Source organism: Tripterygium wilfordii, chromosome 11 (genome assembly GCF_013401445.1).
Source record: "Tripterygium wilfordii isolate XIE 37 chromosome 11, ASM1340144v1, whole genome shotgun sequence".
Lineage (NCBI taxonomy): Eukaryota > Viridiplantae > Streptophyta > Magnoliopsida > Celastrales > Celastraceae > Tripterygium > Tripterygium wilfordii.
In genome coordinates, this window is record NC_052242.1 from 14,379,191 (window position 1) to 14,401,325 (window position 22,135).

General features: G+C 39.2%; 5 protein-coding genes across 11 annotated transcripts; 2 read left to right on the forward strand and 3 right to left on the reverse strand.

Moving 5' to 3' along the window:
* Nucleotides 1-474: 474 nt before the first annotated feature.
* Nucleotides 475-5,696, forward strand: LOC120009382 (DEAD-box ATP-dependent RNA helicase 42-like). 3 transcript variants are annotated; one of them, XR_005470691.1, is made up of 4 exons: nt 475-719; nt 925-4,365; nt 4,975-5,128; nt 5,200-5,696. XR_005470691.1 is itself a non-coding variant. In XM_038859959.1 (3 exons), exon 2 carries the CDS (start codon nt 942-944, stop codon nt 4,362-4,364), a length of 3,423 nt encoding a protein of 1,140 aa, XP_038715887.1. In that variant the 5' UTR covers nt 476-719; nt 925-941; the 3' UTR covers nt 4,365; nt 5,200-5,696. The 3 variants fall into 3 exon arrangements, 1 of the variants encoding a protein (XP_038715887.1); XR_005470690.1 differs by having other exon boundaries at nt 4,975-5,060; XM_038859959.1 differs by lacking the exon at nt 4,975-5,128 and having other exon boundaries at nt 476-719.
* A 636-nt stretch (nt 5,697-6,332) lies between these two features.
* LOC120009383 (protein PIN-LIKES 3-like) lies at nt 6,333-11,297 on the forward strand. Of its 2 annotated transcripts, none has more exons than XM_038859961.1 (11): nt 6,333-6,553; nt 6,943-7,155; nt 7,562-7,641; nt 7,726-7,850; nt 7,972-8,093; nt 8,225-8,440; nt 8,760-8,852; nt 9,354-9,454; nt 10,014-10,066; nt 10,208-10,393; nt 10,767-11,297. In XM_038859961.1, exons 2-11 carry the CDS (start codon nt 7,021-7,023, stop codon nt 10,889-10,891), a joined length of 1,236 nt encoding a protein of 411 aa, XP_038715889.1. In that variant the 5' UTR covers nt 6,333-6,553; nt 6,943-7,020; the 3' UTR covers nt 10,892-11,297. The 2 variants fall into 2 exon arrangements, with proteins under 2 accessions (XP_038715889.1, XP_038715888.1); XM_038859960.1 differs by having other exon boundaries at nt 7,018-7,155.
* Nucleotides 11,298-11,507: 210 nt separating this feature from the next.
* LOC120009384 (cyclin-dependent kinase B2-2) lies at nt 11,508-13,900 on the reverse strand. The gene is made up of 8 exons (XM_038859962.1): nt 13,621-13,900; nt 12,839-12,980; nt 12,684-12,745; nt 12,488-12,599; nt 12,300-12,393; nt 12,122-12,191; nt 11,894-12,032; nt 11,508-11,799 (listed from the first exon to the last, which is right to left on the reverse strand). Exons 1-8 carry the CDS (start codon nt 13,839-13,841, stop codon nt 11,707-11,709), a joined length of 933 nt encoding a protein of 310 aa, XP_038715890.1. The 5' UTR covers nt 13,842-13,900; the 3' UTR covers nt 11,508-11,706.
* An 888-nt stretch (nt 13,901-14,788) lies between these two features.
* Nucleotides 14,789-17,467, reverse strand: LOC120009742 (bZIP transcription factor 60-like). Its single transcript, XM_038860437.1, has 3 exons — nt 16,948-17,467; nt 16,652-16,875; nt 14,789-15,641 (listed from the first exon to the last, which is right to left on the reverse strand). Exons 1-3 carry the CDS (start codon nt 17,376-17,378, stop codon nt 15,382-15,384), a joined length of 915 nt encoding a protein of 304 aa, XP_038716365.1. The 5' UTR covers nt 17,379-17,467; the 3' UTR covers nt 14,789-15,381.
* LOC120009743 (splicing factor U2af small subunit B-like) lies at nt 17,261-21,852 on the reverse strand. Of its 4 annotated transcripts, none has more exons than XM_038860441.1 (3): nt 20,771-21,852; nt 19,209-19,274; nt 17,612-17,783 (listed from the first exon to the last, which is right to left on the reverse strand). In XM_038860441.1, the coding sequence occupies exon 1, from the start codon at nt 21,666-21,668 to the stop codon at nt 20,835-20,837; it is 834 nt and encodes a 277-aa protein (XP_038716369.1). In that variant the 5' UTR covers nt 21,669-21,852; the 3' UTR covers nt 17,612-17,783; nt 19,209-19,274; nt 20,771-20,834. The 4 variants fall into 4 exon arrangements, with proteins under 4 accessions (XP_038716367.1, XP_038716369.1, XP_038716366.1 ...); XM_038860438.1 differs by having other exon boundaries at nt 19,209-19,280; XM_038860439.1 differs by lacking the exons at nt 17,612-17,783; nt 19,209-19,274 and adding an exon at nt 17,261-17,397.
* Between the last annotated feature and the right edge of the window lie 283 nt (nt 21,853-22,135).

Consider the following 22,135-nt stretch of genomic DNA (forward strand, 5'->3'; position numbering starts at 1 on the left):
TTTAGGTAGATTTATGGTTGACAACATCCATTGAATTATCATCACACATGACAACGATTTATAAGCGCCTTTCATGATTAAACTCAAGGTCATTATTAGAAGACTCAAACAACATTTGCTAAACACACATAATTACTTGTTTCTTAAATATAGAAATCAAAAAAGAGAAGCTGTCACAAACTCTTTCAATTATGGCCTAATCTTAAAACAAAAATTATGTTATTTATCAAATAAACACTACATTATTTGAGAATCACAAGTAGTTCATATGACACTCATGTATGTGATATTTCATAAAAGTCTAAAGTTCGAGTCTCTCCTCTATTAAAAAAATAAAAAGAAAAACAACATTATTATTTTGAGAATGTACAAATGAATAAATAAATAAAATTAGAAATGCATTTTACTCAATAAAGTTTAGTTAACTTTTTTAAAGACTTAACATGTAAATTCCATTAAAACAAAAAAAATAAAAATCGGAGCGAAGGAAATCGACAACGAGCCTTTTTTTACATTGAACAGCGAAGGAGACAGGCCAGCGGGTGAGCGGGGGATTAGGAGATCCAGAAGAATACAAGTTAGGGTTCTTCAATTCAATATCCGGCAACCACCCCCTCCCCCCCGATTACTCTCTCTCTCTCTATCGGGACCAACGTCTGCCGGGCATAGTTTTCTCCGACCACTCATTTGATTCAATATTGGAAGCTCTTTCGAGTTTTGTAAGTTTACTTCACCGTCGTTGATTTGTTGATGGATTGCTTTTTTATGATACTTTGTTAGAATTTTGTATCATGACTTTGAATTGCCTCCAGATAACGTATTGAATACATAATTAAGCATGCAAATTGTGAAATTGTGTCGGTTAGGGTTTTAAGTAATCTAATCTGTTGAGAGGTTTCCTACCTGGTCGATTTTGTTGTTTAGATTCACAGCAACAAGTAATGGAGGATGTGAAACATAAATCCAGGAAGGAGGATACAGAGAGGAAGGAGGAATCCAGGAAGAGTCACCGTGACCATGACCGTGGTCATCAGAGGGAAAGAGATAAGGAGAGGAATGGAGAGAGGCACAAGGACAGAGAGAAGAGACACAGGGAAAGCAGGCGTTCTCAGAGAGAGAAGAGTAGTGATTCTGATGAGGTACATGAGAAGGAGAAGGAGAAGCACAGAGACAGGGACAAGGATAGAGCTAGAGACAAGAGGAGAGATAGAGAAAGAGACAGGGACTTAGAAGGTAAGGATAAGGAGAGGACGAAAGAGAGAGAAGAAAAGAGGAAGAGGGCTAGGGAGAAGGAGAGGGAGAGGGAGCGAGAACGGGAGAAGAGGGAACGTGACAAGGAGGAGCGGGAAAGGGAGAGGAGGGAACATGACAGAGAAGAACGAGAGAGAGAAATGGAGAAGAGGAGAAGGGAAAGGGAGAAACGTTGTGAGGTTGACAGTGATATTAGTGATGGCTCTAGGGATCGTGACAGGAAGCGGCGCTGGAGCGATGATAATGACTACAGGGAGAGAGAGCGTGAACGTAGCATTAGCAGGTCACAAAGGCGCAAGGAGGACACTGAGGAGAGCCCAAGAAAAAGAAGCAGTGAGGATGACTCAGATAAGAAAGAAAAAACCCGAGAAGAGGAAATAGAGGATGAACAACAGAAACTGGACGACGAAATGGAGAAGAGGAGGAGGAGAGTTCAAGAGTGGCAAGAGTTGAAGAGAAAGAAGGAGGAATTTGAGCGAGAAAAGCACGGGGAAGTGGACGCAGATGAACCCAAGGCTGGTAAGACCTGGACTCTTGAAGGAGAATCAGACGATGAGGAGGCGCCTCTTATAGGGAAATCAGAGGCAGACATGGACATAGATGAGGATGCCAGTACTGGAAAAGAAGTTGGAGACACAATGTTGGTTGACTCTGAACACGGGACAGCTGCACCTCTGCAAAACGGAGTCGATATTGTTGTTGGGGATGAGGAAATTGATCCATTGGATGCTTTCATGAATACTATGGTCTTGCCTGAGGTTGAAAAGCTAAGTTATACTGTGGTTCCATCATCTGTCGGTGATAATCATATGGAACCGACAAAGGAGAGGAGGGAACAGACTAGCAATGGTGAAAAGCCAAAGAGAGGTTCCAATAAATCACTGGGAAGAATAATTCCGGGTGAGGATTCTGATACAGATTATGGGGACCTTGAGAAGGATGAGAATAATTTAGAAGATGAAGATGATGACGAGTTCATGAAAAGAGTAAAGAAGACAAAAGTTGAGAAATTATCCCTTGTTGATCACTCAAAGATGGACTATAAACCATTTCGAAGAAATTTCTATATCGAGGTGAAGGAGCTTGCAAAGATGACTCCTGAAGAGGTTGCGGTTTACAGGAAAGAATTGGAATTGAAGATTCATGGAAAGGATGTACCAAAACCAGTGAAATCCTGGCACCAAACAGGACTTCCAAGTAAAATTTTGGAGACTATAAAGAAGCTTACCTTTGAAAAGCCAACGGCAATTCAAGCACAGGCACTGCCAGTTATTATGAGTGGTCGGGACTGCATAGGTGTTGCAAAAACTGGCTCAGGGAAAACTCTGGCATTTGTACTTCCAATGTTGAGACATATAAAGGACCAGCCTCCTGTGGAAGCAGGAGATGGGCCTATTGGGCTCATAATGGCACCTACAAGGGAGCTTGTCCAGCAAATTCACAGTGATATAAAGAAGTTTGCGAAGGTATTGGGTATTAGATGTGTGCCTGTGTATGGCGGTTCTGGTGTTGCCCAACAGATCAGTGAATTAAAACGGGGGACTGAGATTGTTGTCTGTACTCCTGGTAGGATGATTGACATTCTGTGTACTAGTGGAGGAAAGATCTCAAATCTGCGTAGGGTCACCTATTTTGTTATGGATGAAGCTGATCGAATGTTTGATATGGGTTTTGAACCTCAGATCACTCGAATTGTCCAAAATATTAGGCCAGATCGTCAGACTGTACTGTTTTCTGCCACTTTTCCTCGACAGGTTGAAATTTTGGCTCGTAAAGTATTGAGCAAACCTGTTGAACTACAGGTTGGTGGGAGAAGTGTGGTGAATAAGGACATAACCCAGTTAATTGAGATGAGGCCAGAGAATGAGAGGTTCTTAAGACTTTTGGAACTATTGGGTCAATGGTATGAGAAAGGAAAGATTTTGATATTTGTGCATACCCAGGAAAAATGTGATGCTTTGTATAAAGATTTGGTTGACCGTGGTTACCCTTGCCTCTCTCTTCATGGGGCTAAGGACCAAACAGACCGTGAATCCACCATTTCTGACTTCAAAAGCAATGTCAGCAGTGTTTTGATTGCAACAAGTGTTGCAGCCAGGGGTTTAGATGTGAAGGAGCTCGAACTTGTGGTAAACTTTGATGTTCCAAACCATTATGAAGATTATGTTCACCGTGTTGGTAGAACTGGCCGAGCTGGTCGTAAAGGTTGTGCCATTACTTTCATATCTGAAGAGGATGCTAGATATGCACCAGATCTTGTAAAAGCTTTGGAACTTTCTGAGCAAGTTGTTCCTGGTGACCTGAAAGCCCTTGCAGGTAGTTTTATGGCAAAAGTGAATCAGGGGCTTGAGCAAGCTCATGGAACTGGTTATGGTGGAAGTGGCTTTAAATTCAATGAAGAGGAGGATGAGAAGAGGAAAGCGGCAAAGAAAGCACTGGCAAAAGAATATGGTTTTGAGGAAGACAAGTCAGATTCAGAAGATGAAGATGAAGGAATCAGGAAGGCAGGTGGTGATATCTCGCAGCAAGCCACCCTTGCTCAGATTGCTGCCTTTGCTGCTGCCTCCAAAGCCAGTACAGCTTCACTGCAGACTCCTATTACGGCTACCCAATTGCTACCCAATGGTGGACTACCTGTTTCTCTGCCTGGAGTATTAAACCTTGCAATTCCTGGTACAGCTGCTGTTGTGCCTGGGACTGGACTGCCTCTTAATCCCAATGATGGGGCAGCTCGGGCTGCAGCATTGGCAGCTGCTATCAACCTGCAGCATAATTTGGCAAAGATTCAGGCTGATGCAATGCCTGAACACTATGAAGCAGAGTTGGAAATCAATGACTTCCCCCAAAATGCTCGGTGGAAGGTCACTCACAAGGAAACATTAGGTCCTATTTCAGACTGGACTGGAGCTGCTATTACCACCAGGGGGCAGTATTTCCCTCCAGGCCGGATACCAGCACAAGGAGATCGCAAGCTCTATTTGTTCATTGAGGGTCCTACTGAGCAGTCTGTTAAGAGAGCTAAAGCAGAATTAAAACGTGTTCTAGAAGACATTACAAACCAGGCATTGTCACTTCCAGGTGGAGTTCAACCAGGCAGATACTCAGTTATATAGTGTAAGAAACTTAGTCCTGACCTCTGCTAACGGCATAGTAGTATTTGTTTATGTTAACACTTTCTGCTGGTGGTTTATTATTTCTTCCCCAGTTGTATACATTTAATTGATGTCTGCATCCAAAAATTTTCCTTTTTGGACACTTACTGAATTTGAAATGTCTTTATCCTTTTTCCCAGCTGGGATCGAACTTGTAGGAGATGAATTGTTCTCTATTTTAATCTGGAATTATTCATGGAATATCTTTTTTAAACTTATATTCTGCTTTTCACGTTTTGGTCATACAATCTTTTCATATTTTATTTAATATGTTCCTCTCTTTGATATACTTTACTGAAATATGACTTCACAGATGCTCTGATTATATTTTTTAATATTTTTTTTGTTGGGTTGCTCCCTGGCAGATGGGTGTAGTAGTGATGACTGATGAGCCAAAAACAGGAATTTTTTTTTCTTTTCTGTGATGTCATCCCTCCCTCTAATTTCTTTCTCTCCTTTGGCACATGAGTTAGTTAAAAGATGTTATTTAATCTCTTGTTGATTTCCACATTATGTTTCCTCTTTTAATTTTTTTTTTCTTCTTTTGTTTATCGTTTTTCTATGGCTGGAGGGATGATTTAAGCCTATGCCGGCATATCCACTGTATTCTCTGTCCATTACCTTTGCCATCGTGGCTCTTGAAGAGGTGGCGATCTGGTGCGATGCTTTTGCTTTCCTGCCTCCTCCCCCGGTTGATTAACATTATGAAGGGTTTTAGAACTCCAGTTAGTGTTTTCTTTTATGTACATTTATCATTTGTAGATCCAGTCAAATTTACTTTGTGTGTTGTTTGCAGGTATGTTTCAAAGTTCCCAGATCCCCATTATGTCGTCGTTGTTCTAAATCTGGAAAGGATGTTTATTGGTAACATGGTCGTGGGTGGCCTGTAGTTGATATGGCAACTGCATTCGGCTGCGCTGCCGCTAATCATTAGTTAGATGGTGGTTTGAAACTCTGCTTGATGTTAATGGTTATCCAAGTTATTTAGGCTTTATGATCTGAGGATAATCCTTTTGAAGTTCTCCTACATCAAGGATGTTTTGAATGCCGCCATGTATGTTATCTGCTTGATTTTTGATGGTTTTAGATATTAGTTTGAGTTTCATTTTGTATCCTGGAAATGATAATTAGGTTGAGAATTGGGATGGGAAACTTTGCCGAAGAATCATTCTCTTACAATGTATTGTCATCATCCCCCCGTGGCTCGGACGATGATGAATGTTTTGATGTATTGTCACCAATTTGCAGTAAAAAGAAAGATTCATAATTACCAATCAAACAATTTATTGATCACATATTGTGCTTTCCATATTAGTATTGGCCTATATTGGCAATTTGTTGACATATAGGATGTGAATTTTTTGTCAGACGCAGTTATCAAATTTACTCGGCATTGGATGGAAAACAGTTTTGAATGTATAGAGATGAGTTGCATGGGACAAGTAAGAAAGTGTTGGCCATGTCCTCTGGGAATGGTGATGTTATTTGCACTACTTTTGTGGGTATATGCATTTGACAATGGAGTCCGTTGGTTGGTGGTCGTCTTCAATTCTCTCATCTATAAGAGAACAGGTTAGGTGGTAGAGACTATTATCCTTTTGTCATACTTGAAGAAAGTTAGAGCTAGACCCCCGAACATCTAAATCAAAGAAAAAAGAAAATTAGGCAGGTACCTTTAATTAGATAAATAGAAGAAAATGTTTGGCATTTGGATGGATATACAATTTGGCTATTGGACTTGAGCGGCTGCAAGGAATCCTGGCTTTGACTCTCATAGAAAAAAAAGAAAAAGTGTCTTTTTCTTCTTATTATACGTGAAAGCAAAAAGATATTCTTTACTAGACGACAGTATCTTTGAAAGCACTCTTTCTCGTAGGTTGGTTTTATTTGTTTTTTTGTGGAGAATTCGTATTCCATTTGTTCTAAAAGACTAATGATTACGCCTGTCTTCCTTCAAAAAAAAGAAAAGATTACGCCTTTCTGGTCCGGGTTTATTTATTTTTCATGGGGAGATAAACATCACCATTTTTCTTTTAGCTAGCTGTCTAGAAAATGTTGTTGGAGTTCCTGTGATGTGGTATTTTGCAAGAATCCATTGAGAGATAGAAAGCAAGGCAAAGAGGAAGAGGGAAGCCCAGATATATTTTGAGGTTTTTTTTTTTAAGCTATGCTAATTTTATTTTTCGGAAGATTAAAGAAGAAGGATTGAAAGTTTTTATCTTCGCCATGACAACTAGTTGGGTATCACTTTTTTGGTCATGGATTTTATTTTGAATTTTAGTATCGAAAATGAATACTATCCCCTCAAATATTAACCAACTCTTAAACGGCAATCATGAAAACAAGGAGATGAGAATCTGGTCTTGGAATGCAACTAAAGCCTCCCTATAAATAAAGAATGATTTTTCAGACGATTGGGATTGATTTCATATTGCCCGTCAGATTATCTTTCAACTTTTCTTCAAAAAGAGATAGCTTTTTAGCTAATTGCATCTGGATCTTCTTCTTCTTTTCCCTGTAAATCCTTCTTGCATTATAGGACCATGAAAATACGGTATCTTCAAGCGTTTTAATGGTGAAAGATCCCTCTTTTTGGATGTGTGAATGTATTTAGAGCATGGGACTTTTAGAGCTCTTCGTTGCTGCATCAATCCCGGTCTTGAAAGTGCTTTTGATTACCGGACTCGGCACGTATCTTGCTCTGGACCGTGTCAGTATATTGGGAGATGAAGCCAGAAAACATGTTAATAATGTAAGTTATTCCGACTTTTGCCTCGTTTTTCCCCTCATGACAAGAAGTTTGTATTTTTCTTTGAATCTTTTTTGTCAGATTGTCCATGTTCTTCAAAATAATGCTTTTGAGTTGAGAATTGAATAAATTTACAAATCACAATCCGCTGGAATGTCTTAAACATGTAATCCAATGGTACTTTCTGTTTCCAGTGTTGTTGTTTCACTTAGACCTGATTCTATACCTCAAAGTTACAACCGATCTGTGTTCCTGGCATCTTAAGAGTAAATCTTTTCATTTGAATGGCCATCTGAATTCTGGTTGTGCTGGTTTGGTCATAAGACGCACGAGCAGAACTACTCAACTTTTCTAGATCATCATAAACTACTTGGTCATTCATTTGATTTTATTTTTCTTTTGTAAACAGCTTGTCTTTTACATATATAATCCAGCATTGGTGGCCAGCAACCTTGCCAAAACAATTACATACGACAGTATGATCAAGTTGTGAGTACATTCTATATCCAACTATCTGCTTGTATTGAATTATGGATATAAGTGAACTGAAGTGGTTTTGCCTGATTGTGGTAGGTGGTTCATGCCCTTCAATATCCTTATCACGTTTATCATAGGCTCCATACTTGGATGGATAGTGATATTGTTCACGCGACCTCCCCTACACCTGCGAGGTCTCATAGTGGGTTGCTGTGCTGCAGGTAAAAATAATATCAAAACTGTATGTTTGATACTTTGTCTCATTTTTTGTTGATCCTGAGTTCAAGAAAAAAAATTCACATCTTTTACGAATTCTTCCTGAATTTTGTTTGATGTGAACAGGAAATATGGGGAACATGCTCTTTATAATAATCCCAGCAATTTGTAAAGAGAAAGGAAGTCCATTTGGATCTCCCGATGCATGTCATTCTTATGGAATGGCCTATTCTTCACTTTCAATGGCGGTGTGTTTTTTTTTTTTTATGTTTATTGGAATTCCAAACTGAAGGACTAAGCATCTTTAGTTTCAATTGATATTTTTGCACACAGAGTTTCTCGTTTGGATGATAGTAACTCTCTACCTTGTTTGAGTCAGATTGGAGCCATTTATTTGTGGTCATATGTCTACAACATTGTACGGATGTCTTCAATTAGGAGCATTGTAGAACCTAAGACAAACAACTCCTCCAATGGTAAGTCTTTCAGGGGAACCTCTACATCAGAACTGGAGAGTTGTACGGAACCACTACTTCCTTCTGAACATGTACATCAGTGCATACTGCCCTGCACTAGATCAGATGCAAAAGCTGAGGTTGTTTTTTTGAGTGACATTCACTTTTATTTTTTATGATCCATTATAACGCCAATGTTTCGTCTGAATCATAAATATTAATAATGAGTTCTACAGTTTCTTTTGAACTAATGTTGTAATTGGATCATTATCAGCTAGTTAAGATACATAAATTTATGAATACAAGTTTGCTGTTTGCTGTGGGTTAAAATAAAGAAACGATTAATTATTTTGACTTTGGAGTTCTTCATATTACTCTCAAAAAGGACATGTTCTTGTCAGCTTGTCAAAAGAAGTTTATTTTGTAACTCTGGATTCTTTATGGTTGGGATTATGACAGGTGTCAGTTTCAAACAAAATAAAGCAGCAACTGAGGATGGTTTTCGAAAACATCAACTGGAAGTTACTGTTTGCTCCTTCAACCATTGGAGTGGTATGATTTTACTACATCTCCATTTCCGAAGTGAAGGATTTCTCTATTCCTAGCGGGCTAGAATTTAGTATCTCCTTCCTTTCTAATTTGCATTGTGTTTATATTTTCTAACAAGGTTGCTTCTAAAATCTGTCTGAGATTTTAGAAGGCTATGCTAAAGTTGATCCATTGATCTATAGATGAAAATCACTCTTTTGAATGAAAAAAAAAGAGGAGGAACATGACCATAAAATTGATGAAGCTGCCAAGGGCTAAGTTTATGACTTGATAATAAAATTTGCATTACCAGATGACATTTTCTTTAATGTAATGGGACTTGCAATGTGAAATTAAGAATAAAACAGTAACTTTAGCTTGGAACTAGGATGTGAGCATTTACATAGGCTTGAGGCCACTGTTCCACCAGTCACGACATTTAGCAGACTCACAGGTCACAGGTTTTTGTTTTCCTTGGCATTATTAGTTAAAACATGGACTGATTTTGTGTGCACTTTCTTGCAGATTGTTGGATTTGCTGTTGGACTCATCCCTCAGATTCGTAAGCTGATGGTTGGTGATGCCGCTCCTTTGCGTGTCATTCAAAACTCGACTTCCTTGTTGGGGTATGATTTCATTCTTCTACTAAGCTGCTCAGGGAATGGCCCTGAGTTGTGCCCTTGGTTTGTAGTGCAGCAAAATCTCGATGTTGTTTTGCAACTTATGTTGAGAGTTAGAATTTCTGATTTCTTTTTTCATGTGAGAATATACATGCGGCAGTAAAATACATTATTCATCAGCGTGGATCCACCACATTATGTTGATTGGATGGTCATCCTTTTAAAGTATAAAAACAAAGTTTAAAGATGGATTTATAAAAGACATAGCTCATACACGAGAGGTTGGGTCAATAACCTGCTCAATGATTGTTTTACATTATCACGCATGATGTCCTCATGAATGATGTTCTGTCCTCATGCAGGACTTGAAGTGATAAGGGTTTTCTTAGACACTAATCATAAGTATTCTCATCATCATTGTCATCATATTTTTCTTCTTCCTCCTTTTCTGCTCCTATCTGCTAAAGTTCTCAAGGTTTTTGAAAAGGTATTGCTACTTCGTTGCACGTGGGTGGTGCTGGTTGGTTTTTTTTTTCTCCATCTGATAAGTTTCTTCTGATTGTAGAGATGGAGCCATTCCAACAACCACCCTGATAGTGGGCGGAAACCTTCTTAAAGGTATAAACTGCTAACTGGTATAAATTATTGAGCTTCTGAATGCTTATTTTGTTTTATTACAAATAGATTTCTGGTTGGAAATTGTTGACTTGTTTTTACAATGTCGACAAGCTAATGACTGACATTGGAGTGTTTTTTCAGGTCTAAGAGGGCCAGGAATTCAGAAGTCTCTTATAATCAGCATTGTAGCTGCTCGTTACATTGCTTTGCCTCTCATTGGCATCTTAGTTGTTAAAGGGGCACTTCATCTTGGTTTGTTGCAGGCCGATCCTTTGTATCAATTTATTCTTCTGCTTCAGTTTGCAGTTCCACCTGCCATGAATATAGGTAAACAATCTGATGCGTAAAATTCTCTTTATGGTGCAAATATCTGCGTAGTTTTCCTAGCACCAAACAAGGCATGATGAGGATTGGTTTGGCCCTGAGACTTTATGATAAACACCACCATCTCTTAAATCCACTTAGATTACATGCTTCACTCTTAAAAATTAAAATAAGCTGTCGGTTATTTGATTTAGAAGTTTTGCATTTGAACTTCTCGAAGATGGAACCACCATAAGATTATTGAATAAATACATCATGTGTAAAAACCTCTGTAACGTTATTAAGTGTTTTTTTTTCCCAGTCTTCTTCACTGCTCCAAGAGATTTAATTTAAATCACCAAAATTTCATATTTAAACACTGCAGTACTTTTGGCAGGAACCATGACACAATTGTTTGGAGCAGGAGAGAGTGAATGTTCTGTTATTATGCTGTGGACTTACGCCTTGGCTTCAATCTCCTTAACTCTGTGGTCAACCTTCTTCATGTGGCTGGTGGCTTGAACTAGTCAGGCAGGGCACGTAGTCAATTCAGCGAACGATACAGTATGCAACAAATGAAGAAGGATATGGATTCAGAAAAGTCGACTTAGCTGCAGATGATTTCGTTCCTGTTTTGGCCCCTTCCAACTTTTTGAAATTTGATAGGGTTGTAGAGAGCATTAGAAATGCATTACGCCATTAGGGATATAATGCTCGAGGATGAACAAATCAGCCTTGAGGATACAACATTAGGAGAAAAATAAGGGATTATCAAGATTTTGGTACCATTTTTTGCAATATATATAGGTGTCCCTGGTTTGTTTACGGTCCCCGTCTATAGAGGCAACAAAAATGTATTGGCAGGTGTCCATGGTCAAATTCAATTTCAAACAGTTTATCAATTCATACCCTTCATGTTTTAGTGCCTTTTGTTCTTCTAATGATAAAAGTCTGTCCAATGAGAACAGTTAACTGTATATGATTCAATCACAAAATAAAAAGAATGAAACAGAGAAGCACTTTCCCATCGCATTTTCACTTCAGTGTTGGGAATGAATGTTTCCCTGCAAAAGAACCTACAGAGGCACTATGTACCCATTTGGGTTCACCGAGACAGAAATGGAGAGAGGGAGGCATGTAGAAGCTAAAAAGCATATTGTCTGTCATTCAATAGTTGAGGAAAACAACTTTGACATGACAAATATATATATATATATGCTTGAGGAAAGCAAATACTCTTCAGAGTTCAGACATAACATTTCTTTGCCACTTAGTCCTTCCTCTAGACTTCCCAGTCAATATTTGTTGTTTAATTATATGAGGAGGTCATGCTTTCTTCACAGATAGGTCTTGTCAAGATCGTTAAAATAAGGATGCTCCATAGCTTTCTTTGCTGAGATTCGCTTTGATGGTTCGTACTGCAACATTTGCTGCAATTATGAACATTTCAACGGATTTAAACAATGGCATAATGTTACAACAGTATGTAACTAGTACTGGACCAGTTGACAGAACAAAACTTACTAATAGTAAATCCAGTCCATTTTGGTCCAAATTAGGAACAACTGACGACAGATTCTGGGGTTTCCACTGAGGATACTCATGCCAGTTCATCAGGTTGCTCACTCCAGGCCACAGTTCTTCATTAGGAGTACCCAACAACCTGCACCATTTTTACACACAGCACATAAAATAGTTAGGAGAAGAAAACGCATGCAAACGGAAAGGGCAATAAAGGAATCATCTCTAAACCTGAAAATGTGCAGGAGCTGCTGCAGTTCAGAATCTCCGGGGAAGAGCGCTTGCTTTGTCACCAGTTCAGCTAGAGTTTACAAGAAAAAAAGTATGATCATTTGAAAATCTAAACTAGCCAGACGACACAATTGTTATAAAAAGCAAAACAAATGAAAGTGGAATATGGAATTTATACCAAAGATACAAGCAACAGACCACACATCCACCGCAGTTGAGTAATGAGTAGCCCCCAAAAGAACCTCAGGGGCTCTGTACCACAGTGTCAATATCTGGAATGAGCATTTAAATCAGTCTACATACTATCAATAGTAAGCAGGTGCATTTTTCAAAAATCCAAAGGGGTTCTTAGGAATTAAATTTAACCTCATGAGTATACTTCTTGATTGGAACAGTAAATGCTCGAGCTAATCCAAGATCTGCTATTTTGAGCATCATTGTCTTTTGGTCCATCAGGAGGTTGTGAGGCTTTAGGTCCCTGGATTAAGTATTTATAAGAAATAAATTTTTTAAGCAATTCTTGCTACCGGTGTGAAGGTGAGAAAAGGAGTAGGATTATAACCTGTGTAAGATTCCATGTCCATGGCAGAAAGCAACACCCTTACAAAGTTGGTACATCAAGCTCTGTATCGACAAAAACCAAATGCAGGTGATTAATATATGCCTTAAGGTCTTATGCAAGCAATGAGATAAATTAAAACTTTCGTTCATGTATACCTTAACAGTATTAACAGAAATATCCTTTCCTGTTTGTCGGAAGCTCCGGATGAATTTCTTAAGATCAGTATCCATGTACTCAAACACCAGGTAAAGCACCGTCTTCCCCTCTTTATTCTGTCCTTGTTTCACATCCATCAATCTGATCACACAGAAAAATTTAAGGGGATAAAACTTGATAACCTAGTTTATAGAGGGTACATACATAGTGTATTTGCACATGGAGCAGTGTAATGCTAATGTGAAACAGGATATGTATTCAACCTTGAAATGGTTCCACATTCAATCCAACTACTAGGCGTCCTCACACAAGCAAGAAAAATTATCCAAGATCAACAGTTATAATTACCAGATTATATAGCATCGGGCTATTATTTTGAAGAGAAGAAAATCATAAAGAATATGGACATTATTCGGAGGATGTATGCACAGTACGGAAATCTATGTCAAAAGGCTCATTATTGATTCAAATCATGTTCAAATACTTATTCTCAAAAATCTATGTCAAAACAATAGGTGTAGAAACAAGATAATGTCAATGTCTTACAATTAGAAGCCAAAACTAAACATCAAAAGTAAAATTGAGTCGAAATGAACACATGGAAAGAACGAATATCATAATCATAAATAAAGCTCAATCTAATTTGACAAACTGACTGAAATATTACGAAGCCAGGCAGACAAACCCTAGATCGGCCAAAACAGATGAAGAATCGCATGAAGGAGAATCATAAATACGGAAACATGATGGAGAGATCTGAAAGAAAAGAGAAAAGAAGAACCTGACGACGTGAGGGTCTCTGGAGAGCATGCGCAAGATGGAGATCTCACGAAGAGTGGTTGGAGGAACGCCTTCATCGTCCTCGTGGAGGCGAGTCTTCTTCAGAGCCACGATCTTCCCAGTGGCCCTCTCTCTCGCTCTGTACACCTTCCCATAGGTTCCCTCCCCAACTTTTTCCAGTTTTTCAAACGCCTCCATCGCTGATACTGCTGGCTTCTCCATTATCTCCCTCTCTTTCTCTCTCTCTCTCTAAAACACTCTCTGCTGATAATTAATCTAGCGAAGGGGGTCCCGAGATATATAACCGTTGGATGGGGTTGTAAGCATATTTGCTCGTTGCCCAACGGAAATAATTTTTGAAATTCAAATGTTGAGTTGGGTTTCCATAAATGCCACTATTTTCCTTGTCAATCTACGATTTCATACTACAAAAAGTCGAGTGGGCTGGAGCGTCTCAGAAGTCGGTTGATAATTGACAGGGTCCCAGTTTTGGCCCATAGGGGAATTGAAAAGCCCATGATAAGGGCCGAAGCTAGACCCACTGGAGCTTTATGGCCCATGAACCTCTTGGAGGCTCAACAAAAAGGGCGAACCACGTGTCGAAGCGAAAGATGTTATCAAAATGCTCAGTCTCATAGCTCACCAGACAAGTCAGTAACAAGTAACAAAACAATAATTCAACTTTTCATCCTAAAAGAAGATGTGTGTTTGTTCCAACTCAAATTAAACATTAAACAAAAATTTTGTGTTTAGAGTAAGATTTCAAACATTTAATTTATGTTCAAACTTTATTTAATCCAAATCAAATAAATTCAATCATCCAGACTAGACATAATTTTATTACCCTTAAAACCAGCACTAAACACAAATAATATGCTATATAATTTTTCACAATAAAACATCGAAAATATTTTCACAAATGACATTCTTAGAGAAACTACATTTCACACTTCACACTTAAAAACACATTGAAATTTTATCAATGAATAGTAATTTTATGAAACCACTCAACCAATGACTCTAATTTGATGAATAGTAGTTTTATGGGACCCACTCAACCAACTACTCTAATTTATTGAATAATAATTATACTCTAATTTATTGAATAGTAATTTTATAAGATCCACTCAACCAATTAATTGATGTCACATCATCTTCCCACTATGGAGACTATGGATATATTAGAGTGTAACACTTGATAAACCAATAAATACACAATAATTGAGGCGTATGAAATATGTGGGCACGATAGTGTCCATTGTGATCCTCTTAGGATGTCTAATCGACTCCCCATTCATCCCCATTCATTACATAGAAACTTATCCAAATTACTAAGACGTCGACATTAATATACCTATAGATTCCCATGGAATATTCTCAGAAGAGCCCATTGTAATTTACAAGGAGCACACTGAGTGTGCATCCACGACCGCCTGTTGTATTCTCGACCTAACCATCCAACGGAAAGCCTGTATTTCAGCTTCAAACCCTCATTTGGGTAGCTTCACTTTAACTGTGTACCCACACTCGCATCCAGAAGTCGTGCAATACCCATCATTCTTTTGAAGAGATCCCCCATTGTGCCATTATTTTTCATGAGCTCTGGTATGCTACCAATTGAATGAACAAACCACGGACACTCGTACACAACAGAAACCAAAATGAAACACACACATACCAAATAAAGGATTTTTTTTAATCAAAACCATCAACCATGATTATTTATGCTAAAAAAAAAAAAAAAGAGTCGACAAGAAACGCTTCACACCAATACTTCACGAAAAAGAACTCTAGGTTTCATCTTCGTCCTTGAAGCTTTGCACCTCCTATTGTTCACCAACAATTGTACACCAGGGAATAAAAACATGTTACTTCCTGCTCCTTTTGGAACCAGACTTTCTGGACCTTTCTTTCCCAGGTTTCCCAATGGAACTTCCCCCACATTCGACAGAGGTAGTGTTCGTAGAGAGAACAGGCACACGATGCCCAGGAACCAAAGCAGGGAACCCAACAGCAGGGATTCTGAAGAAAATTAGCCAAGTCAATACCAATCAACAACACTAAAGACGGTATACCTACCGTGAACAACACCATGGTTAAATATAGGACACAACATACCGAAATGTACTGGTTTTAACCCATAACATGGAAGGACTAATCAGATATTTGTCATCTAACAATGTACAACATTTGCTCATAATGGCTTCATCAAATGCAGATTAATAAGGGCAAGCACAATTTACTGAAATTGGATAGAAAAGAAGCACAATTCGAATATAAATTGTTGCAGCCATATTCTAATATTCCTTATCATTGGCGTTGGTAGTTACAAACAAGCAAATATCACAACAAAAACAAAAACCAACAAGAGAAGAGATTCAGCACCATGAATGTCCAATCTAGTCCCCACAACAAACCCCACATTCATGCTTAAAAAACAACAAACTCTACAGCACTAGAATTCACAATGTATATGCAAAGAGACACAAACTGGGAATACATACACCCAAAAATAGCACAAGCTCACAAATTCTTAACCATTTAGTTCTAAGGAGAAAACAGAATCACACTTAACAGAACTAAAAGAAAATTACGAAAATAAAGAAGTATTTTCCTCATTCTTAAGCTAAAAGCCTAAAACCATTGAATCTCAAAGCAAAAAAATTATATGGATACTCAGTCATTCAATGGAAGCAACGTAAAATCTTCATTAGAAATCAAGGAATCAACAATGAATCGTCGACTAACTTATCTGAAGGCTTTAAAAACATAAATTGGTGGCATTTCCACAACTTTCCAAACACGTCATTCCAAAACATAGATAAGAAACATATAATTATGAGAACATTAAATTAACAAATAAATTATAGTAACACAGACATGAGATGGGTACATAATTTAGAATGTCGATCAGGCAGGCAGACTATGGCTTAACTTTGTCTAACGTCACGTCTTTCATTTGAAACTCATTTTAAAACTACTAAGATGAATGATCATAGAAGCTAACAAAGACAGGTGAATAATATTCATACCCAACAAGAGCACAGCAGACTCCTGCTTGGCCGACGAAGCACCAAATGCACTGGCTTTCTGCAAAGTAAGACGTAAAGCTTGATTCTCAGCGACAAAACACTGAAGCAACCGCCCCAGTCTCCTGTATTCCCCTTCTAAATACCTACTCTTCATCTCCAAATCCCTGACGTACATCTTCTTCCTCTCTCTTGACCTCACTGCCGCATCCCTATTTCTCATCTGCCTGTATGTATCATATCAATCATTACATGCAAAGTAAACAATTTATACCAAGCAAAAGCCAAGCTAATGATACCTTCTTCGTTTCTTGGTGACGGGATCATCAGCATCCTCATCATCACCGTTCACGTCAGAACCGTCTACCGTGTCCTGCTTTTCCTTCTTCTCCGACTCCGAACCGCTCGATTCCTTATCCGTTGAAACATCACATAACTCACGGGAATTAGAATCAAAGAGAATATCGGCCACGAAATCCTCGCACGAGTGGAAGTCCAGATCCGCAGCGGAATCATCGTCGTCTTTCATGAGCAAGTTCTCCATCTCGCCTAACCACGTAGAGACCGCCGAATCAGGAGAGTTTTCCGACGATTCGTGGACAGCCGATGGAACGGCGGACGCGGGGGCCCCTGTAGCGAAAATATGAGCAAAATCCGGCGATTCATCAAGAATATCCCAATCGATTAGCGCCGAAACATCATCATCTACCAGAAATTCAGTATTCTCCATAGGCCTGAGCCACCGACCACTGAGAAGGGTAAAATAAAATCAGAGAATACTCGGACGTACGCTTTAATCTCAAGTCACATGGAGTATATGAGAATGAGATAGACGGTTTATATGATAGCGATGCCGTCACTCAACCAATAGAAAGGCGTGTAGTGGACAACGTGAGAGTCTTTTGACCATTACACGTGTTTTTAGCTACGAGACACGTGGCTCCGTAGGCTTTTCATCTTTTCCTAAAATTCTGCAGAAAATTCTCTTCGTCAATCCTCAACATCCAACTAGGGTGACCGCCGGGAACTTCAATATTTCCTTTAAATTTAAAATAAAAATTTTAGCCAGTGGGCACCCAATTTGTTCACCCGCACAGACCTGCACTCTTTTGGTCGGCCTCGTATCACAGTGTTTCTGTTGCATTTGGAAATTAGTGTGTGGTTTCGTGGGGAAGGAGATCAACACTCCTTGCTTTAATTGCTGGTCAAAATTGGAACTGCAAAATTCTGTAGCTATTACGAAAATAGTAGCATATCTAGACTATAAAACAAAATCTGACTCTTCAATACCATTTAATGTAATTCTAACCCATTTCCTATTCATGTAGACAGACTATCACCAATCGATATGAAGCAAAATGTTGCAACATACAGCATGGAATGGAAAGAATAACTATCCGCATTACATAGCCATTATGGAATAAACTTTAGGATGTGAACACCACAGCTCAGATCACGGCAGTCTATACTATATAGAGAAGGCAACTCAACACTACAATACCAGTCCCAGACATTATTGGTAATAAGGCATGAAGTATTCTTTCGTAGCAAGATTCAGATAACAGGGCAAAAGAACTTCCCAGTACTCTAATTCCTTCCATCATACTCCCAATCTCAAGAAACCAATCCAAAAGCTATTTAGAGTCCAATATAACCACTTTAGAAGGATGGTCATCAGATCTCAACTTACGAATGGAGCACAAGGTTTCGTTTACATGCACAAACAACTTTGATCTCGGCAAAAAAAGAAGTCAAGAATATCACCAGAACGAATTTACCTTCAAACCAGTCACATTATATAAATGCTCGGAAAGAACTCAACATAAATCCACAGAATATGAGCATGAAATGCAAAAACCTGCCATAAAGCAATCAAGCAGTATCCACAAAAGTAATCTGAACCAACGACCACAATATCCTAAACACAATTACTCACCCTACATTGTATTAATTCAGAGAAAAGCTGATATACACAACAGAAGCAAAGATGAACGTGTCAGATATGCATTATTAAACTATTCTATCCAGGTTGACACATTTATATGATCCACTACTAAGAATACCAAAAATCCCATCAGTTTAGCAGGTTAAATAAGCCAAAGAGCCATCCCAGCAAACCCATATATTAAAAGTTCGGTGAACTTCTGAAACAAGATGAGGAGCTTGGTCAGTTAAATCAGTTACCAGGATCACTCACCTTCAGCTTTTTAGCAAGTTCAATGAATCAGCTTTAAACCACCAATGGTGGAGAATTTTTTTTTTAAATGTATAAATGTGAAACCAATTGGTTTGTTTGATTAACCCATGACCAGCTATCATAGATGCAACCAATTGAGGGAAACAAAAAGAGAGATTTAGTTAGACACATGAAATGGATAAAAGTGTAAGCTTCTGACACAAATAGAGTGCCACCACCCCCACCAAAAAAAATCAATGTCCATTCACTGTTTCAACACAAAAAACGATTTTTTTTTTGCCAGAATAGCGAAAAACTAACTCACGTGCACAGCCAAAAGTGTGTTCTTCCCTAATTAAAGGAAGAACAAAAAAAAGCACTAACCAGATAATTTATGCAGCTTTCTGGTCAACTTCATGTTCAGCTAGCGCAAATTCAGAGATTTCAAAACTGCCCCTAAAAGCAAAAATTTATTAGGGAAAAAATCTGTTAAAACTGGAATCAGAAACATAACATCGCAAAACAACTTGAGCATAGACCTCTTGGTCCCCACAAGGTTACATTTATATATGTTGTATCATAGATGGCCGAACACTAGTTACCCACAACCTGGTACGAAACTTGTAATTGAAAAATAATGAGTAAAAGAGAGCAATGCAATTATCTCATGACATTATATTAACAGCTCCCTCCCTACGACAACAAGTGTCTGTGTCACAAAATTATATTGCATGTCAACCATGGTAAGAACAACGTGTTCAACAACAAAACACATTGTTCCTGCTATGGCTGGCATGCAATATAATTTTGTCAACAATTAAACAAAACATGTTGTTACCGGGAGAAGGTGAAACGATGGATTTTCAAGTTGATGCTATATATTTATAGCTAAGTACAGGCAAACATGTGGCCCCATAGTAAAGTTGTAGGGATGCAACCTAGATGCCATAAGGTCAATTGATAGAAACAACCTCTCCACGTATTATGGGGTAAGGTCTACGTACCTCTTGCTTGTCCCCCACCCCGCTAATTGCGAGAACCTTGTGCATGGGTGTTCTTTACTTATATTTATAGCAAAGTGTGATCGGGTAAAAATATTATACTGAACTTCAAATAGAAGAAGTTTGAAGTCCAGTATAACATCTTGCATGTCCCTGACCCAACCCACTGCGGGAGCCTTGCGAACCGGAGTTATTTTTTAACTTCAAATACAGGCACACACCTCAAAGCAAGTCATGGGAAAATATTGTGCTTTCCAACAAAACGAAGCAAGGATGAAAACAACAAGAAGAAAGCAGAAACCAGATCCTGCAAGAGCATTATTGGCCAAAGTTTTCAACCAAATAAGCAGACAATAGACACCTGAAATTCAACTCAGACTCAAACAGGCTTGATTTTTTTTTACTAGGGCAGTACGGGCAGCACCTGAGCTCCAGCTACACTCTGACAAACTTGTTTATTCATATTCAAATTCTGGACAACTCTCAAACACTATACTGCAAAGTGCAAACAAGCTTGGCTTCACCTACCACATCTCTACATCACTGCATTAATGTAAATCATCCCCATCCAAGACAGAAATGGAACTGCTAAACTCAATGAGAATATGGCAACAATGTATGGCCAGATTTTCACAGATGGGCACATGACCCTATAGTTCTCTACTCTTAAGATACATGAAAAAATAAAGGCCAAAAGCATGTCAAGGATTGAGTAAAATACAACTAACGGATAGATTGTTAGGAAAAAAATGATTATCAAAATATACTAGTAATTAGAGACAAAACCTCCAAACATAAACTAAGAATCCATTTTACCAACTCTAGACCACTGCATTACTGATATAACTAGCTTAAAGCAGGACCAGCTAAATGTTACACATTGTTCACTAAGAAAGAAATTCCAACAGAATGATTCACAATGCATCAAGAGCACAGAAGGATTACCAATAAGAGGAAAAGGAATCCAAAAGGCAGCTAAAGGTCCAATTCGAAACAGAACCAATGTCTCTCACAGTTTTCCCTCCCTCTCTCGGTTCCATTGCTCAATCCTTGCTCGGCGCTCCTCACTCCCTTCCCCCGCAGGACTCCTACTTGGCTTGGGACTCCCAATCCTTCTACTACCGCCATCTCTGTCATATTTGCCATACCTGTCCTTTCGTCCATTATGGTAATCACGGTCACGATAATCCCTCTCTCTGTCACGCCTATCATAATCTCTTTCTCTCCTGGGTCGAGGACTCGCGCTCCTGCTACGGCTCCTGCTCCCTCTATACCCACGGTACCTCCCAAACAGCTTCCTCCGCAACTCCCTCCCAATCACCTTCACGTGCATGAAATTACAGTATCCACCGCGGTTGCAATTATTCTCCTCATACTGCCTACAGGTAGCCTCGCGGAAATCGGTGACAGGAGAGAAGTCAGCAATGATGGGACGGCCAGAGTAGAAACGGCCCTGGAGGGCCTGCAAAGCGGCGGCGGCCTGGTCCTCTTCCTTGAACAGGACGTAAACATTTCCAATCATGTGGTCGGCAAGGTTGTCACAGACATTGAGGGTCTCGATCTCCCCAAACTTGCTGAGTTCCTCGAATATGTCCTCGTAGAAATCCTCGAAGTGCTCTTGTATTTTTTGAGGGTCGATCGGCTGGCCCTGGGCGTCGACACCCGGGGTGATCATGTCCGGTCGCTGGTACATGTTTGATAAGAGGAGAGTAGGGGAAATGGTTGGCCTGTTATGAAGGCGAGAGCAGCGATCACCGTGACGGCAGGCGCCGATCTTGAAGTAGAACGGGCAGTTTACGCGGTCCTTCTCGGTGCCGAAGATCGAGGCCAAATGCTCCGCCATGCTAGCTGTTGTTGCTGTTGGTGACGATTCTCTTCTCTACCAGAGACTTGAGTTGTAATTCCGAAGCATTGGACGCTAAAGATTCATAAATGACTTCAATTGTAAAGAGGATCGCTGGAGTTCGGAACAAACCCTAATTTGAGAAGGAGAGAAGAAAAGAGAACAAACGACTCAGAACGAAGCAATTGAGATTTGGGGATCGTAGAAGCTTCTAGTCTCCCTAGCGATCCTTGGGCCTTGGCCCTAACATTGCCCTGGTAGTGTTTTGTCAATTACCGATCGGAAGGATCTAGGCATTTAGCGTAGCCCAATTAGGTGCGACCCAGTAACCACTTAAATCGTTCATTCAATCGCAGGGCCCAATAATTAAGATGAATGCTTCTTCTTCTTCTTCTTTTTTCCGGCAATTTGACGGATCCCAATTTGTTGGGCTGATAAAAATAAGGCCTAAATAAATTATAAGGGGA

What these genes read in the sequence shown, in the direction of transcription:
- LOC120009382 (XM_038859959.1), top strand. Translation starts at nt 942, where the DNA reads ATGGAGGATGTGAAACATAAATCCAGGAAGGAGGATACAGAGAGGAAG.
- LOC120009383 (XM_038859961.1), top strand. Translation starts at nt 7,021, where the DNA reads ATGGGACTTTTAGAGCTCTTCGTTGCTGCATCAATCCCGGTCTTGAAA. An exon ending in ATTCTTCACTTTCAATGGCG is followed by an intron (nt 8,094 to 8,224) that starts GTGTGTTTTTTT and finishes TGTTTGAGTCAG; the next exon opens with ATTGGAGCCATTTATTTGTG. An exon ending in CTCCTTCAACCATTGGAGTG is followed by an intron (nt 8,853 to 9,353) that starts GTATGATTTTAC and finishes ACTTTCTTGCAG; the next exon opens with ATTGTTGGATTTGCTGTTGG.
- LOC120009384 (XM_038859962.1), bottom strand. Translation starts at nt 13,841, where the DNA reads ATGGAGAAGCCAGCAGTATCAGCGATGGAGGCGTTTGAAAAACTGGAA. An exon ending in AGAGACCCTCACGTCGTCAG is followed by an intron (nt 12,981 to 13,620) that starts GTTCTTCTTTTC and finishes CTGTGTGATCAG; the next exon opens with ATTGATGGATGTGAAACAAG. An exon ending in ATGGACTGGATTTACTATTA is followed by an intron (nt 11,800 to 11,893) that starts GTAAGTTTTGTT and finishes TCATAATTGCAG; the next exon opens with CAAATGTTGCAGTACGAACC.
- LOC120009742 (XM_038860437.1), bottom strand. Translation starts at nt 17,378, where the DNA reads ATGGAGAATACTGAATTTCTGGTAGATGATGATGTTTCGGCGCTAATC. An exon ending in GTCACCAAGAAACGAAGAAG is followed by an intron (nt 16,876 to 16,947) that starts GTATCATTAGCT and finishes TGATACATACAG; the next exon opens with GCAGATGAGAAATAGGGATG. An exon ending in GTCTGCTGTGCTCTTGTTGG is followed by an intron (nt 15,642 to 16,651) that starts GTATGAATATTA and finishes AATTTTCTTCAG; the next exon opens with AATCCCTGCTGTTGGGTTCC.
- LOC120009743 (XM_038860439.1), bottom strand. Translation starts at nt 21,668, where the DNA reads ATGGCGGAGCATTTGGCCTCGATCTTCGGCACCGAGAAGGACCGCGTA.